We start from the raw sequence: 19,033 nt of genomic DNA on the forward strand, positions 1-19,033 counted from the left end.
TAATTGGGTGGCCGACCATAAAAAGTAACAGGAAAAAGATCGTCCAATATCTACACTTAGCACACCAAAGAAAGAAGCAATGTCGTGTAATGACCCTGGGTTTATAAACGCGGAGCCAATAGCGCGCTGGACTTCGGGCTAGAAGGTCGAGGGTTCGAGACCTGCTCCCTGCCTGTTTCATTACACTGGTGTCAGAAGTGGGGTTATAAATATTCTATATATCTATATGGTTTACAAGTGTGGATATTTACCTATTAGTTCCAGGCCGCCGGTGTCAGGTCTGGAGCTTGAAGTCATGAGTTCTGCTAGTGCGCAGCAGCCTACCGGTGCCAAAAGCACTGTGGTCTCCCCTAGAAAGCTATGTAAAATTAACAAAATGTCTTTATTATTATAAAGTTCAATCCCCACAGTGAAATATTTTAAAATTCGCTACACATCGAAATATTTAGTGTGCATTTGTCTATCTACTCTGATTTCAGAGCATTCTTGTCTGAGAGTGTCAGATAACTGATGAATTTACAAATGCACAACACCAGTTGAATCTGACCGTGTCAGTAAACATCATTTAAACAACATTTAAATCTAAGTTTAAAAAATGTATTGAGTAACTTCTTATGGCCCCTTTAATGCAACAATACTTCTTCTATTACAAAATCTATTTTCCTCTTGTGCTAATGATGAGGTCACACTGCAGCTCATCCTTCTCAGTATTAAAGTCCAGACTATCAAACCTAGAATAAACTGTAAATAGTTCAGACTCTGCAAATACAATGCAATGCTTTTTTCATTGAACATTGGGCTCAATGTCGTTGGTTGGTAGTCCAGAGAGGGATTTGTTCCCTACAATTTACGATCCTCTTCATTCCCATTTTGGGTAACTTTGGGTCCACTATTTTTCAGTTATGCTCAGTTCTGACACACCCCCTACATATTAATCACTATATTTGCCACAACTTTATAATTCATGTACTTTTTATATTATGTATATCCTAATATGCACTTTTATCTCCCTTCCAGGAAACAAACCTTCCTACCTACCACAGCCATCCTACAGGACTTGAAACAAGAACTTCTAAGCCTCCACTCCAACCCCTCCATTCAAACCCCTCATGTGCCTCTGTATTCCTGTTTTGTCAGTGTAACAAATGTAACAGTATAACTTTACGGCGTCCCCTCGCCCCGACACGGGCGCGAACCAGGGACCCTCTGCACACATCAACAACAGTCACCCACGAAGCGTCGTTACCCATCGCTCCACAAAAGCCGCGGCCCTTGCAGAGCAAGGGGCAACCCTACTTAATGTCTCAGAGCAAGTGACGTAACTGATTGAAATGCTACTAGCGCGTACCCGCTAACTAGCTAGCCATTTCACATCCGTTACATAAATATCTAATACTGGAACCCTTTTGATTTCATTGCGTTCTCACTGATGCAGTACTACCCTGAACCAATTGAATAAAACTAAGTGTACTGAAGTTGTTGCTACACTGCTAAAACTGTTCAGTCATAATTACCAGTGCTACTTTGTTTGCAGCCACTAGTCATAGGTGAATAATGTATTCTGTAAAAAATAATTACAATACAGTAATGCACTTGCTCTTCAGTAAAGTTCTGGCAATCTTATGTTGGAAACCATATTCAAGGAAACCTAGTTGCACATTACTTAAGTAAATTATATCCTGTTTCTTGAACACCAGTCATTTTGTAGGACAAAATTGACTGTGTAAGCTTTAGACAATGTCTCTGTCACAGGTTCCCGGGTTACAATATCACCTGTGATGGTTAAATGTTCAGAGTAATTGGTATGGCACAGGCATGAAAAATCAATGAACACATATGAAGTATCATTAAATGTATTGAGTCAAGCAAATATGGTGTACATAGTGTAACAGTACTGGAGGGGTTGAGCAAGCAAGTGGGCTTCATCCATCTCTGGAGATCACACAGTGGAGATACTCTGATTGGTGTAAAATGTGTGTAAGAGATGATGACTAGTTGTAAGCAAGCAGCTTTTAGTGGACTAACTATACACTCAAGTCCTCTTAAAATTTGACAAAGGCACAAAACTTGTTGATCAAGCTAAATTATACAGTAAAATGAGTTGCTAGCGGGTTCACCATACTAGCTGCCATCATATTTCAAGCTTTCGATTAAGCACCGTGCTTGCCCGATCTGTCTCCCTTTTTCCCGGGCACGAAGGTTACATACAGTACCAGTCAAAAGTTTGGACACATCTACTCATTGAAGGGATTTTCTTAATTTGTCATATTTTCTACATTGTAGAATAATAGTGAAAACATCAAAACTATGAAATAACACATGGAATCATGTAGGAATCAAAAAAGTGTTAAACAAATAACAAATATTTTAGATTCTTCAAAGTAGCCATCCTTTGCCTTGATGACAGCTCTGCACACTCTTGGCATTCTCTCAACCAGCTTCACATGGAATGCTTTTCCAACAGTCTTGAAGGAGTTCCCACATATGCTGAGCACTTGTTGGCTGCTTTTCCTTCACTCTGCGGTCCAACTCATACCCAACCATATCAATTGGGTTGAGGTTGGGTGATTGTGGAGGCCAGGTCATCTGATGCAGCACTCCATCACTCTCCTTCTTGGTCAAATAGCCCTTACACAGCCTGGAGGTGTGTTAGGTCATTGAAAAACAAATGATAGTCCCACTAAGCGCAAACCAGATTTGATGGCGTATCGCTGCAGAATGCAGTGGTAGCCATGCTGGTTAAGTGTGCCTTGAATTCTAAATAAGTCACTGACAGTGTCACCAGCAAAGCATCATCACAACTCCTCCATGCTTCACGGTGGGAACAACACATGCAGAGATCATCCGTTCACCTACTCTGCGTCTCACAAAGACAAGGCGGTTGGAACCAAAAATCTCAAATTTGAACTCATCAGACCAAATGACAGATTTCCACTGGTCAAATGTCCATTGCTCGTGTTTCTTGGCCCAAGCAAGTCTCTTCTTATTATTGGTGTCCTTTACTAGTGGTTTCTTTGCAGAAATTCGATCACGAAGGCCTGATTCATGCAGTCTCCTCTGAACAGTTGCTGTTGAGATGTGAATGTTACCTGAACTCTGTGAAGCATTTATTTGGGCTGCAACTTCTGAGGTTGGTAACTCTAGTGAACTTATCCTCTGCAGCAGAGGTAACTCTGGGTCTTCCTTTCCTGTGGCCGTCCTCATGAGAGTCAATTTCATCATAGCGCTTGATAGTTTTTGCGACTGCACTTGAAGAAACTTTCAAAGTTCTTGAGATTTTCCGTATTGATTGACCTTCATGTCTTAAAGGAATGATGGACTTTCGTTTCTCTTTGCTTATTTGAGCGTTTCTTGGCATAATATGGACTTGGTCTTTTACCAAATAGGGCTATCTTCTGTATACCACCCCCACCTTGTCACAACAGAACTGATTGTCTCAAACGCATTAAGAAGAAAATAAATTCCTTTGTTAAAGCACCTTTGGCAGCGATTACAGCATCTGTTTTCTTGGGTATGACGCTACAAGCTTGGCATACCTGTATTTGGGGAGTTTCTCCCATTCTTCTCTGCAGATCTTCTCAAGCTCTGTCAGATTGGATGGAGAGCGTCGCTGCACAGCTCTTTTCAGGCCTCTCCAGAAATGTTCGATCGGGTTCAAGTCCGGGCTCTGGCTGGGCCACTCAAGGACATTCAGAGACTTGTCTGGAAGCCACTCCTGCGTTGTCTTGGCTGTGTGCTTAGGGTCGTTGTCCTGTTGGAAGGTGAACCTTCACCCCAGTCTGAGGTCCTGAGTGCTCTGTGTAGCGTGGTTCGTTCTGCGTTGTGTAATTCTTAATGAAGACGCTGCCACAACTGATGGTCTGCTCGTTGAAATCTTTTTATTTGCCCTGCACACGAAGAGACAACACACACGTTACCCTTGGTGCAGTCACAGCTCTCCGGCACCTTGCTAGCCGAGGGTCAGGCAAAAGAGCGCCAAAAGGAATTAACAGGTGCTGCGTGCACACTCGCTGCACAACAGCATATACAAGTAAAACTATACAGAACATAATTCTGACAAAATAAAAGACATACCTGCACACGAAGAGACAACACACACGTTACCCTTGGTGCAGTCACAGCTCTCCGGCACCTGCGCGAGCACATGTACACTCACTCAACCACTGTCACAAGTACTTAGAAGTTACAACAGATACCCCAGTCAGTGAGCTCTGTGAAACTTGTTAACATAAATTCCTACACTGTCCACACTATAACAAACGTATGGTTGCAAAACAGTACATTGTATAACCTTATGACGGTTCCATATTAAACAGTTTCGGAGCCAAGGACAACATACCTTGCTAGCCGAGGGTCAGGCAAAAGAGAACGATAAAGTGGTATGGGGATACAGATAACCCGCGATGGGCCAAACCAAAATATACAAAACTTTTACAATCACTTGTATGTACAATATTGGTATGAAAAAGTGTTTGTACACCAAATAAAAACATTAGCTATGCAGCTGTAATTAAATAAAAAAATACACTGAATTATTATTATTATTATCAGATTATTAACATCCCCTCTTGACCTGGCCTATTTGAATTGGTCCTTGTGTGCAATTTGGTGCGTAATCTAGGGGAACAACATCACACTGCTACATTCACCCCCACTGTTTTACACTAGATTATAGACCCAAAACAAAACACATTACCTCAAAGGTAACAAAGCAAAGAAAGAAAAAAAAATTCACACCCACAGGGCGACAGAGTAACCCAGTGTAGTCCCTTAATTCTAGACCCACAAATGGTCGATCAGCTGAAAAGCTATCCCGCGAAGGATTAGGAAAAATAAGGGGTAGCTAATCCCTTATTCAACCGTATACGAAAAATGCCATATACATTTTATGCCGATGGACTACACACAAAGTTACATGAATTGTCAAATATATTAGACAAACCCACAAATCATTCTAAGACATGCTTAGATTTCCTACATTCCTACAAAAGAAAAGGTAGGCAATATCCTACCGTCACTGAGAAAACAAGAACTGTTTCATTTCCTGTGTAGACATAGTTTGGATTAACCTATCCACTGGCTTAATAAGTCTACCCAGTCTAGTCCGAACACCCTCACCCACAAACCTAGCAGGAATGTCACAGACAGCACTAACCCTGCTCAGAGGTCTAACCTCAGGATGGGGAGTACTACAGATCCGCATCTCCGGAGCCAGCACACTTTCAGTTACCGACTCAACACTAGTAGTGTCAGACGACTGATCAGAATCCTGGTAGATTGTCACAGACCACACTGACGAAGCATCTTCAACCAAGGTAACATCATCCACACTGAATGGAGTTTCGCAATCAGAACTCTTGTAGGCTTCGGGGATATCTCTCTGGTCCACTTCTGCTGAGCACACCTCACTTAAGGGGACTTCATACGGTTGTTCCACCTCACTTCCATCAGCCGGGACTTCACCATCCTCTTGGAGTATCCTCCCAGAAGACTCAGGAAGGCCTGCTACCCAGTGGACAGTCCTGGCGTCACTCCCATCCATTTGGCTGGACATTGCAGACATCTCAGAGATCACGTCACCACTCGATAGAGATCCGTGACCCTCAGGTTCCTCCCACGAAGGTAAAGGCAGAAAGTTGACTGGCATAATCAGGTTCCTATGCACAGTTTTGATGCGTCCAGTGGTAGGGTGTTGGATACGATATGTGTTCAGTGAGCTGTTCTTTGCAACCACTATGTACACCACACTCTCCCAGCGATCAGCCAGTTTCTTCTTGCCCCTCTCCCCCTTGTTAGCAAGTAGAACTCTATCTCCCTTCTGCACCGAGTGACCCTTAGACCGTCTGTTGTAGACCTCGGCTTGTCTCTTTTGTTGCTTACTGGCATGCTGCTGGGCCAATGTCATGGCCTCTCTCAGATCCTCACCCAGAGACTGGACATACTTATCCACATCTACTGTGTCCCCATCCAACAGCACACTTTCAAACATAACATCTACCGGCAACCTAGGGGTGCGTCCGAACATCAAGAAGAAGGGTGGAAACCCAGTAGTCTCATGAACAGTGCAGTTATAGGAGAATGTCAATGTGTTCAACATCTGAGGCCATTTAGCCTTAGACCTAGCTGGCAGAGCTCTAATCATCCCACCCAGTGTGCGATTCAGACGTTCTGCTTGACCGTTACCCACGGGATGATAAGGTGTGGTGTGGGACTTTTCAACACCAGATAACTGAAGTAATTCTGCAATAAGTAAACTCTCGAAGTTTGCACCCCTGTCAGAATGGATGCAATCAGCGAACCCATAAATGCAGAAGAAATTATTCCAGAGAACACGAGCAACAGTCTTAGCAGACTGGTTTGGACATGGATACGCACAGGCCAGCTTAGTAAAGTGATCAGTCACTACTAACACATCAATAGACTTGTTGTTTGAATCTTCGGCAGTCCAGAAATCAATACACACAAGTTCTAAAGGTGCCGTTGTCACAATGGAGACAAGTGGGGCTCTTGCTTCAGGCTCAGGTGCTTTACTCAACACACATCTCTTACAGTGGGCCACATATTCCTTGACATCCTTCTCCATAGATTCCCAGTAAAACCGCTGTCTCGTGAGCCACAATGTGCGCTGCTGACCCTGATGACCAGCATCATCATGAACTCCCTTCAACACAAGGCCTCTCAAAGACACAGGTACGACATACTGGAATATTTTCTTCTTACTCACTGGGTGTTTTGAGACACGATACAGAATCCCTAACCGCGTGGTGAGTTTCCCCCACTGTCTTAGAGTATAAACTGTTTCTTTAGCTTCAAAGACTCGCTCTCTCCTAGATGGGCGCCGGCCTCTATCTACAAAGAACATTACTCTGCTGATGATAGGATCCAGTGACTGGTTATCATACAGCTCCTTGTGTGTAAGGACAGGTAAAGGGCTCTGACCCATGGACATCAACTTCTCAAGGTGCTGCACATGTGAAACGGACCTCACTGTGGCACCATCATCCCATCGGCGATGGGCTTGGAGGACAGCAGACACCTCTTCACAGGAAACCAACCCACTGACATCGTCTCCAGCTCTACTCAACTCACTCCCAGGAGCCATAGACGTTCCACAGCCAGCCTCGGGCTGCTCACAGGAGAGACGGAACATGTCTTGTACATCATCCAGTCGAAGACCTCTGGCTTCCTCCAGCAGGACATCATATGGAATTCTTGTCAGTCGGTGCAGAACTTTGGGGCGGACAAATGGCTCTCTGCTCAAAGCATCAGCAACGACATTCTTGGGCCCTGGTATGTACTGGATATCAAAATCAAAAGGTGCCAGCTTTGCAACCCATCTCTGCTCACATGCATCAAGTCTCGGCTTTGTAAGAATATATTTGAGTGGATTGTTGTCGGTCCACACCGTAAACTTATGCCCTCGCAGCCAATGGCTGAACTTATCATGAATGGCCCATTTCATGGCTAGAAATTCCAGCCGGTGAGCAGGATACTTGGATTGTGCATGATTAAGAGATTTACTAGCAAAAGCTATTGGCCTGGCTATGGCCTTCCCATCTTGCACATGGGATAGTACAGCTCCCAAACCACTAGTAGATGCATCAACAGAAAGCAAAAATGGCTGAGAAAAATCTGGATGAGCCAGCAGTGCCTGGTCAACTAGTGCTGCTTTCAAAGCTTCAAAAGCGAGTTGACACTCGGCAGTCCAGTCTGCAGCAGTGAGCCTGCGAGAGGGACCAGGCCTCTTTCTGCCCTTGCCTCTCCTAGGCTTCTTCTGACCTGTAGTCAGCTGAAACAATGGCCTAGCAACCATGGAACAATTCTCAATGTAGTGTTGATAGTATACTACCATACCAAGGAAAGAACGGATTTTGCTAGGAGACGGAGTGACACCATCAGCTTCCATCATCTCACTCTCAGTCACATTCAAAATGGTTTGAATCTTAGCAGGATCAGTGGCTACGCCCTCCTGAGAAATGATGTGGCCCAAAAACTTAACAGACCTCCTCAAAAACTTGCACTTAGACGGAGACAGTTTAAGATTGTGCTCCTGCAACCGCTGGAAAACCATCTCAAGTCTCTGCAGACTCTCTTCCTCCGTCTTAGCAAAAACCATCAGATCATCCAAATAGCAAAGGAGACTTAGAAAGTTTTGGTCCCCAAAGATGGTCAGCATCATTCTCATAAACGTAGCCGGGCTGTTGCAAAGGCCCTGAGGCAAACGATTGTACTCGTGCAGACCTAAAGGAGAGGAAAAGGCAGTGTATTTCTTATCCTCTTCATGCAGTGGCACATTGTAGTACCCTGATGTCAAGTCCATTGTGCTGAAGAAGGCATTACCTCCCAGCGCCGCCAGTACATCAGCCTGATGAGGCAGGGGATGAGCATCCTTCACTGTGCGGGCGTTTAACCACCTAAAGTCAGTACATAGACGCAAGTCCCCATTCTTTTTCCATACCAGCACCAATGGTGAGGCATACTCGCTGCTGGATTTTCTGACGATTTCCTTTTCCTCCATATCATCCAGTGTTTCCCTGAGTTTTTGGTAATCAGCTGGAGAAAGCCTACGATAAGGTAATCGAAATGGGCGGTCATCAGTCAGCCGTATGCGATGGCAGAACTCTTTTGCCTCTCCACAATCCAGGCTATGTCTAGAGAACACCGTGTCATACTTCTCAATTAAACCGACAAGTTTGTCTTTCCAGAACTGTGAGACTGGACACTCCTCAACCGACAGGCCTTGAAGTCCAAGATTGCTCAGTGTACTGTTTCCATTAACTACACTGCCATCAACTGAACTCTTGGCTGTAAGACTGCCATGTGAGCTGTCACATTGTGCTTTTGCCACGTTCTGGTAAGCAGCTTTCTGCTTGACATCATCAAAATCCTCCAATGCAATACAAGGGTACACATCTGCCACTTTAGCATTTCGTCTCAGGGTAACTGGCGAAGTTGTTGGATTCACAATCTTCACAGGGAGCCATCCATCCCCCCACAGAGGCGTAACTACTCTCCCTACTAGTATGTGTCGATTCACACAACGAGACGTGCTGGGTTCGACAACAACAGTACTGCCCACAGAGAGTTTTGTCTTTGGGGGTAAGCGGCCCCACACAAGATGCTCACTCATGGGTTGGAGCGTTACTGCCCTCTTCAACTTAATGGTGCCCACTTTATCTGGGATGGAGTCTCCTCTCCATCTCTCCAGATTTGATAGGAGACGCAGGAACTGGCTGTCCTCACACTGTCCAGAGGGACCTGGCGTACCCACCACCTGCCAGTAGCTGTCATTTGATTTGAACTGTCTAATCAGAGACTTCAACACGTTAGTGCCAACAATGAGTTCATCAACCTGCCCATCTACAATCAGCACTGGGACTACATAACTGAAGCCATAAAGCTGTAGTTTCAAGTCACACATGCCCACTGGGCTAGTTTGCGTCCCACCACAACCCACCAGTATGATGTCTGAAGGAGCTAGAAAGTTCCCCTCTACCACTCCTGCCTCCCTCAACCGAGGTACAATATCTGCGCGCAGAGTAGTAGCCATGGACCCACTATCTAACATCCCCTTCAGCTCAACTTTATCCTGTACTAGCACGGTGGTGTAAAACAAACTGTCATTCTGAGAAATTCTCATTGTGTTCTGAAAAATTACTGTGTTGTTCTTGGGTACTGACTCACAAAAATAAGAATAAACAGATTGGATATCATCATCAGTGGAGGAAAAATTAGACTGCCTCACATTGCCCTCCTCAGAATGGAGACTTTCTAGTTTTCCTGAGACCTGCCAGTCTGCCCACATACAGGGCTCTTTCGCTTCCCAGTCTCACTACAGTCAAAGCTCATGTGGCCAGGAGAGAAGCACTTGAAACACAGCTGGTGCATCTGACAGTGAGCTTTGGTCCAGTGATTAGTGCTTCCACAGACAGCGCACTCACGCTCACGTTTGGGGAACTGTTTACGGGGCCCTCTGTTCACAGACTGAGTATTGCTGACAAGAGCCTTCTCTAGCATACTCAAAACCTTCTCTAATGTCCCACCCTCAGATACAGATTGGGCCTGTTCTGGTTCACGGCCACATCGAGAAAAAGATGACACATTAGGTCTGCTCTCAGGATCCACTTCCTCCTGGGGGGAGTCGAAGACAGCAGCCACCTGCTGTGAAAGTTGTGTTCTACATGCTTTACGCTCCCTTAACAGTTCATCCAAACGATCCTGTACCTCACTGGCTGTCCAGTCACGAAGGGGTTTGCATTTGAACACTTGGGCCAACTCTTTATCAGGACAGTTACGTACAAACATGACTGCCAACTCTGAGCACTGATTGGGCAAGGTTCTACCCTCACTTACAAGGTACTGTTCAGCTGCTTCTGCAGCTTTGTTAAGCCTAATCCAGAAATCTAGTGGACCCTCATTAGCATATGGTCTCATTGAATAGAAGTCAGCTAATGGCATACCTGAGTAGACAGTATCCCCAAAGTGTTGCTTGAGAACACTGAACACTGCCTTAACATCTGTGACAACAGGGTTGTTACGCATCCAGACTTTGGTCACATCCCGTGCCCTCCCCATGAGCCTAGACATCACCTCCCCAACATTCTCAGACCCAGTGTAACCCCTCTTCTCTAGGTAGACTCCCATTAGCTCCTCCCACTCCAGGACAGAGTACTTATCTGAGCCATCACCCCTGAAGAAAGGTGGAGCACTAACCTCTGACTTCACAACCAGATTCAGCTTGGACGCATCAATTAAAGTTGACCCACATTGTTGAGGCAGGGGAAACTGCTGGGATTGGTCAGGGGAATGGGCAGGAGAAAGACTTGAAGCCCCAGGCTGCAGTAAACTCGCTCTGATAGATTCTCCTATCTCTGAACCAATCTGCTTAATAAGGTCACTAAGCTGACTCGGTGTCCCATTATTACTGAGGACTGGGGACAATGGTACATCAAGAGACAGAGGTGGGATACCCTGGTCAGGTGGAGTAAACAGCCTACCCCTCCCAGTGCTTGTAAACTCAGGACTAGCAGCCACTCTACTCCCAGGAGCTGACTGTACCAATGGTGTAAATGCATGGACACCCCTCCCTCTACCCACACTAACCACACCAAAATCCCCAGCATAACTCATCTTATGGACTTGAGAGTCTTCCATGGCTCAATAGAGAACTAAACTACAATGTAATTTACTGCATACAAATACAAAAAAAAATGCAATAAACAAATTCCCTCAAAACATGCAAATAAACGCCAATACAATTATCTAGTGAATATGCTACATTCACCTTCACTATTTACAGTATACATTCACTTATAGCAAACCATCAACAAGTGCGCATGCGCGGGTCGCGCATCTCCTCCACATGCACAGCTCCGGTGGTCAGCTTGAGCTAACCAGTCGGCAGGTCGCGGCACCAGTTTGTAGCGTGGTTCGTTCTGCGTTGTGTAATTCTTAATGAAGACGCTGCCACAACTGATGGTCTGCTCGTTGAAATCTTTTTATTTGCCCTGCACACGAAGAGACAACACACACGTTACCCTTGGTGCAGTCACAGCTCTCCGGCACCTTGCTAGCCGAGGGTCAGGCAAAAGAGCGCCAAAAGGAATTAACAGGTGCTGCGTGCACACTCGCTGCACAACAGCATATACAAGTAAAACTATACAGAACATAATTCTGACAAAATAAAAGACATACCTGCACACGAAGAGACAACACACACATTACCCTTGGTGCAGTCACAGCTCTCCGGCACCTGCGCGAGCACATGTACACTCACTCAACCACTGTCACAAGTACTTAGAAGTTACAACAGATACCCCAGTCAGTGAGCTCTGTGAAACTTGTTAACATAAATTCCTACACTGTCCACACTATAACAAACGTATGGTTGCAAAACAGTACATTGTATAACCTTATGACGGTTCCATATTAAACAGTTTCGGAGCCAAGGACAACATACCTTGCTAGCCGAGGGTCAGGCAAAAGAGAACGATAAAGTGGTATGGGGATACAGATAACCCGCGATGGGCCAAACCAAAATATACAAAACTTTTACAATCACTTGTATGTACAATATTGGTATGAAAAAGTGTTTGTACACCAAATAAAAACATTAGCTATGCAGCTGTAATTAAATAAAAAAATACACTGAATTATTATTATTATTATTATCAGATTATTAACATCCCCTCTTGACCTGGCCTATTTGAATTGGTCCTTGTGTGCAATTTGGTGCGTAATCTAGGGGAACAACATCACACTGCTACATCTGGAGCAGGTTTTCATCAAGGATCTCTCTGTACTTTGCTCGATCCTGACTTGTCTACCAGTCCCTGCCGCTGAAAAACATCCCCACAGCATGATGCTGCCACCACTGTGCTTCACTGTAGGGAGGGTGCCAGGTCCAGCCAACTGGCCAGATAGATAGGTCCGACTAGGTAGGTAGGTCGGTCCAGCCAGCTGGCCAGGTAGCTCGGTCCGGCCGGCGGGCCAGATAGCTAGGTCCGGCCAACCGTCCAGATAGCTAGGTCCGACCAGGTAGGTAGATAGGTCTGATGAACCACTTGGACCATTGAGATGCAGACTTAGCTTGGTAACATCAGATGTATTCTGGAAACTGTAATCCTCTTATTTCACAAAACCACAAATGTATTTTAATTTTAAATTATTTTGTTGTTGAAGACTGATCACACCAAATAAAAAAGACAGTGGTTCATCAGACTTTGGAGTAGGCTACAGTACATTTTGACTCAGGTCCCCTTCCCGGTGGCTCACGTTTGTTTCTAGGCCATAATATGTTCCCTAAAACTTAAAAAAACATGTAGAAAACTTATAGTACAAGATTGTAATGATGCTGTATCTGGTGTGTGCTCAATATCCTGACCTGTCCCCACTAAGTTAACGCTACCTCTTGAGTGCATTGAAGTTCCAGTGCATACATGTATGAAATGTTATTTTTCATTTGCACTCAAACGGTTTGAGATGTGTCCTCTGCCTTCCAATAAATGACCATTTTGTCTTTCTGCCATTTTATAACTTTATTCTTAAAAAATGTGTGGGTTGATCACATCAGAGCCAAAGCGAAGTAGCAGTAACTGGAATTCCCACTAAAGGGTAAAGTGATTAACAGAAATTAAGTGTAACAGTATAACTTTAAACCATCCCCTCACCCCGACCTCGGGCGCAAACCAGGGACCCTCTGCACACATCAACAACAGTCACCCACGAAGCATCGTTACCCATCGCTCCACAAAGGCCACGGCTCTTGCAGAGCAAGGGGAAACCCTACTTCAGGTCTCAGAGCAAGTGACGTAACCGATTGAAATGCTATTAGCGCGTACCCACTAACTAGCTAGCCATTTCACATCCGTTACATAAGCATGGGAAACATATAAGACAAGGAGTAAAACATTATTTTCATTGACACCAACTGACATAACTGTAACTCTTGCGATCAACAGAGTTGATTGGAATTTGGTTCAGTGGACCTCATACAAACAAGACAGTAAAAACAGTATCACAAAATAAAAAACAAAACATCCATAAAAGCATTCATATTTTATCAATACTCTAGATCTCGAGAGCCTCTGTACATGCTAGTGACAAGCGCTAACCAGAATAGTTTTGTCCTCACTAAAGTGCCTGTGAAAGGAAGCTACTAGACTATTGAGACACAGACGCAGCCACAGTGTGTTTCCTTAAGGTGAGGAGATGTTAAAGGTGCTCCCCGAGGGTTGGCGGGAGGCGAAGAAGTCCTCCTGTGTGAACATGATGACGTCGCTCGGTTTTCGTAGTAACAGGAACTGCAAGAAGTCGCCCATCATGGCGTGGAGCTCTGGGTGATGCCGCAGGTACGAGGCATGCTTCCCCTTCAACTCCCCCTGTAACACACACACACACAGACGTCAGGGGCCTGTTGCACAAAAGTAGAATTAAGACATCCGGGATAAATGACTCAGCTGAGCTCAATGAAGCCAAAACATGTGCGTCCAGGCTTAATTGGTTGCACAAAGACCAAGCCAGGATGAGCAGACACGGATTCATTATGCCAGGTGAAACCAATCCTGGATAGGTGCGCGCTCACGGCTCACTCAAATAGACCCCGCCACAGATCACAGATTAACTGATTTACCATGGCAACTAGAGCCGCGTACTTTTCCCCGTCGGAAGCACAAATCCTCATGGAGGCATACGAGGAGGTAAAAGATATAATTAAGAAGAAAGGCAACACCGCCACAGTGATAAAGCAAAGAGAAAAAGCGTGGCAAAGTATTGCAGACCGCCTGAATGCGTAAGTAGTGCACAATTACACAGTCACCGCTCCGCTGAAACATCACAATTACAATTCAAATATTTAATTCACATCTCCAAAAATGCAGTTGTACTGTAATTATGAAACGGTTAAATTTTTAATTGAAATGCACTGCAGATATGAGTGAAATTGTGTAAAGTAACTCCATCACACTGTATAAAGCTATGATAAAATTTTTGATATTTTTACTGAAAACAAGACAAAAATACCAAGTAATTTTTTGCAGTGTGACTCCATTAAATGTGTGTGTGTGTGTGTGTGTGTGTGTGTGTGTGTAGATTAAACATGAACGGGCCAAAACGGACATGGCAGCAGGTCAAAATCAAATACAAGAACATTCTGCAGAATGGTATGGTCCCTGACTAATATTTAACAAAGCACAAGCATATATTGTACCCAGAAGGTGCCTGTTCACATATTGTCTGTACTGTTTTAGCAGTGAAAAAGAATACCCACAGACAAGGCACGGGTGGTGGGTCACCAAAGGTTGACCTTACCCCAGCAGAGGACATGGCCTTGGAGCTAAATAAAGGCAGGCCCGTCTTAGAGGGGATCCCTGGGGGGAAAGAGACGAGCATAGGTTCCTCCCAAGATGCCACCCGCTTCATTCAAGGTATGTCCTTCCATCTCTACATGGGATACAACCACATTCATATTGAATCAATTTGGACTGTCTGACTTTGATTTACCTATTGCCTTGCAGTGTCTGGCAGCACTGTGTTCCTGTTAGAGCCACAAGCACCAGACGATGCTGATCCAGTGAGTACTCCATCAAAGGCATACTGTAGGCCTGGCATGTCTTGTCTACTAGCTTCAATATGAATCCGATTAAATGTGATAGGGTGAAGGCCCCAGTGCAGCAGCAACAGCACATGATGGAGACGATGATGAGGAGGAGACCATCTCTCTGGATTCCAGAAGGCATGAGGTATCATGTTAAGACTGTGAAAGTACTATTTACTCTACAATGGTGAGGAGTCCTCATCAAAATCAAAAAATCTAATTTCTTTTACAGGACCCAGATGCTATACAGTGGGAAAACCAGCCTGGCAACATAGTGCGTATTAATAAAATGACACCACATCCTGCCAAATTCAAGCTGCGCTAATTGTATTGTGTTCACAGAGCTCACAAGCTATCAGAAAGTTGTATGGCAACCACCTCCGGCACCAAATAGAACTGGCAGACATAGACATTCAGTACAAGAAGAAAAAGATGGAAAATCTTGCACTGGAGTCCGAAATAAAAAAGAGGACAATTAGGAAACTGGACCTTGAAATAAAAAAACTTGAGAGGGAGGTGAGATATACCTTCAATGTACACTGTATGCTAACTGTAACACAAATGTATTAATCATTATTTTTCTTTCCTCCCCCAGCTCCAAGAAGATGACACAGCTCAAAATAAAAATTAGGTATATTCTCGTAAAGTCAAGTGAGCCATGACATATGAGCTCTTATTGTGAGCACACAGGACGGTGGCATCTTTCTAAGGTTTTTTTTATTTTCCCAGCAATCAGTACAACCAAGTCATCGTTATAAGGCATCGCCCTCTTTTGCCCACCCCCCCAGCACCAGGTGTGGCCACTAGCCTATATGAAGGCCCAAAATTGTGTGTTCCTTTCTGCTCTGACAATGGCATGCCCATTCGTGCGAGATGTGGTGGATGAAGAAGCACTTGTGCTGAGGAGAGCCTTCAGGCGAGAAAGGGTCTTCAGGGACCGGTTGGACCCACTGGCCTTCCCTGATGACCATCTATATGAAAGATACAGGGTTTCTGCAGATGGCATCAGGTATCTATGCAGACTACTGGGTCCCAGGATTAAGCACCGCACTGCACGGAGCCATGCACTGAGTGTGGAGCAAATGGTTTGTGTGGCCTTGCGCTTTTTTGCTAGTGGAGCCTTCCTGTACTCAGTGGGGGATGCAGAACAGCTGAACAAGGCCACAATTTGCCGCACAATAAGGAGTGTGTGTCTGGCTATCAAAGCATTAGCAGATGTCTTCATCTCCTTCCCTGGCCACAGAAGACTCTGTGACATCAAAGAGGAGTTCTATAGGATTGCAGGTAAGAGGATCTACAAATTACAGGACAACTGTTAACACATAGTAGGATACTCATTACTTTGTGTGACAGGTTTCCCCAATGTCATTGGTGCAGTGGACTGCACACACATAAGGATAAAAGCCCCCTCAGGTGCCCATGAGGCCGATTTTGTGAATAGGAAATCCTTTCACAGCATTAATGTTCAGGTGAACATAACTTTTTGATATTGTCCATTGACGAACACTCTGCATTGCCAGTGATGTGCATTGATTGGTGTAATATTCCTCATCTTATGATTTCAGATGGTCTGCAATGCTGACTGTGTGATCAGCAATGTTGTGGCAAAATGGCCTGGCTCAGTCCATGACTCCAGAATCTTTCGGGCCTCTGAAATCTATCAGTGCCTATCACAAAGTAAGCCACACAACCCCTATTTATAACCATCATGGCTGTGTCAAGAATATCACTGTGTTTATGAGGTAGTAATGATGAGATTTTGTGTTGACAGGTGAATTCTCTGGTGTGTTGCTGGGAGACAGGGGGTATGGCTGCCAGCCTTTTCTCCTGACACCTTTCACAGACCCCCAGGAAGCACAGCAGGCCTACAACCATGCCCATGCCAGGACCAAGGCCAGAGTTGAAATGACCTTTGGCCTCCTGAAGGCACGCTTTCACTGCCTTCACAAATTAAGGGTCAGCCCTGTTAGGGCATGTGATATTACTGTGGCTTGTGCTGTCCTCCACAATGTGGCCTGCCTGAGGAAGGAGAGGGCCCCCAGAGTGCCACCAGCCATGGACTGGGACAATCCGGCAATCTTCCCTGATGACGACAGTGGTCGGCTGCTGAGGGACCAATATGTGTTGAATTATTTTAGTTAGTATGTGTGCTTTTAATTTTGGTTAAATATGTCCTGCGGTGGCAGAGGAATTTGGTTTTTTTGGGGTTTGTTTTTTTACGAATTTGGCCTCTTATGATGTTTGTGCGGTATACTGTGTGTAATACAAGGCTGCAGGGAGGCTACTGCATCCATTCATTTGTCTGTTCAGTTGATGTGTATGGATTTGTCCTGCATTTATTTTAGTGTGCAGACATGCAGGGTGTGTTATATACAGACCTTTGAATGTGTATGTATCATTTTGTATAATATGCTTGGATTCTGTGCTTTCCATCTTGTAGAGTCACTGTGACTTCAGTTTCGAAAGGAGCTGACGGTTTACCTGCTTTGTTTTGTCTTTATTCAATAAAGGAACATAATGTTACACATTGTGTTTTTATATTCATATGGAATGTGTATTTGTTTATATGACAGAGTACTAGGGCCACACTGAAGAAAAAGGATAAAGTCATACATTTATGAGGCTGGTTCTTTCTGCAGAAAAGCTACATATTGTTTTTACAGTTTTGATACTTATGACAATGTGATACTTAATATTCTGGCACATCAGCATGTCTTTGTTTATGAAACCATACTGAAGTACAATTTCACGAAATGCCCCACATCTGTCATTTTAACTGTCCTCCTTTAAAACATCTGGTTACAATATTATTACTTGTGTTTTTTTCCCCTCTGTGGCCCTAATATTCTATCATTTTATATATAGCCTTATAGTCTATGGGAAACTGTAAATTATCTAATGATAGCAACATCATCTAAAAATTATCCAAAATCATTGAAATTAATGATCACAAACGTTTAAATAATGACAGTGGGTCTAGTTATATGTGATAACAATGTATAGTGAGCAGTGAAATAACTATTGGTTTCCATTTGTGGTGACTGCTGACTGACATTAGGGATGAGATTAAATAGATCCTGGAATTTAGCCTGGTCTGGAGCAGGCTAGCTCCACAGAATAAATCTCCATGGTAATTTATACCATAACATATCCTCCTGCCCCCTATCCATCTTTAGTGCAACCGGATTACGGATCAATTGAGCCAGGATCACCAAGATATCCTGGCTTAATCCCTTATCCTAGTTTTGTGCAACAGGCCCCTGGTCATGTTGGAAACATAGTGGTTTGTGTGTGTACCTGTGTACCTGTGTACCTGTGTATGTGTGTACCTGTGTGTACTTGGGGTGGGACCAGCAAGAGCCTTGTGTTGACGGAGAGCCCACCTGCACTCAGCTGGCCTGGTGCATAAACAGGAACACCATATGACATCACAAAGAGAGAAAGAGATGACAGTGGTGTTCTGTATGTATACTGAACAAAAATATAAACGCAACATGTAAACGTGTTTCATGAGCTGAAATAAAAGATCCCGGAAATGTTCCATACACACAAAAATCTTATTTTCCAAGATAATCCATCTACCTGATAGGTGTGGCATATCAAGAAGCTGATTAAACACCATGATCATTCCATAGGTGCACCTTGTGCTGGGGACTATAAATGGCCACTCTAAAATAAGTAGTTTTGTCATACAACATAATGCCGCAGATCTCTCAAGTTGAGGGAGGATGCTGCCATTTTTTCTAAAACAATGTTGGAGGCAGCTTATGGTAGAGAAATTAACATTTAATTATCCGGCACCAGAGCTGTTGCCAGAGAATTCAATGTTAATTTCTCTACCATAAGCTACCTCCAACATTGTTTTAGAGAATTTGGCAGTACGTCTAACCGGCCTCACAACTGCATACCATGTGTATGGCGTTGTGTGGGCGAGCGGTT

At 44.3% G+C, this 19,033-nt stretch overlaps 1 protein-coding gene across 1 annotated transcript; it reads left to right on the forward strand.

The window, feature by feature from the left end:
• Positions 1-16,606: 16,606 nt before the first annotated feature.
• LOC129861126 (putative nuclease HARBI1) lies at positions 16,607-17,607 on the forward strand. The gene is made up of 2 exons (XM_055932275.1): positions 16,607-16,771; positions 16,866-17,607. Exons 1-2 carry the CDS (start codon positions 16,660-16,662, stop codon positions 17,234-17,236), a joined length of 483 nt encoding a protein of 160 aa, XP_055788250.1. The 5' UTR covers positions 16,607-16,659; the 3' UTR covers positions 17,237-17,607.
• Positions 17,608-19,033: the final 1,426 nt, after the last annotated feature.

This window comes from Salvelinus fontinalis, chromosome 8 (genome assembly GCF_029448725.1).
Source record: "Salvelinus fontinalis isolate EN_2023a chromosome 8, ASM2944872v1, whole genome shotgun sequence".
NCBI lineage: Eukaryota > Metazoa > Chordata > Actinopteri > Salmoniformes > Salmonidae > Salvelinus > Salvelinus fontinalis.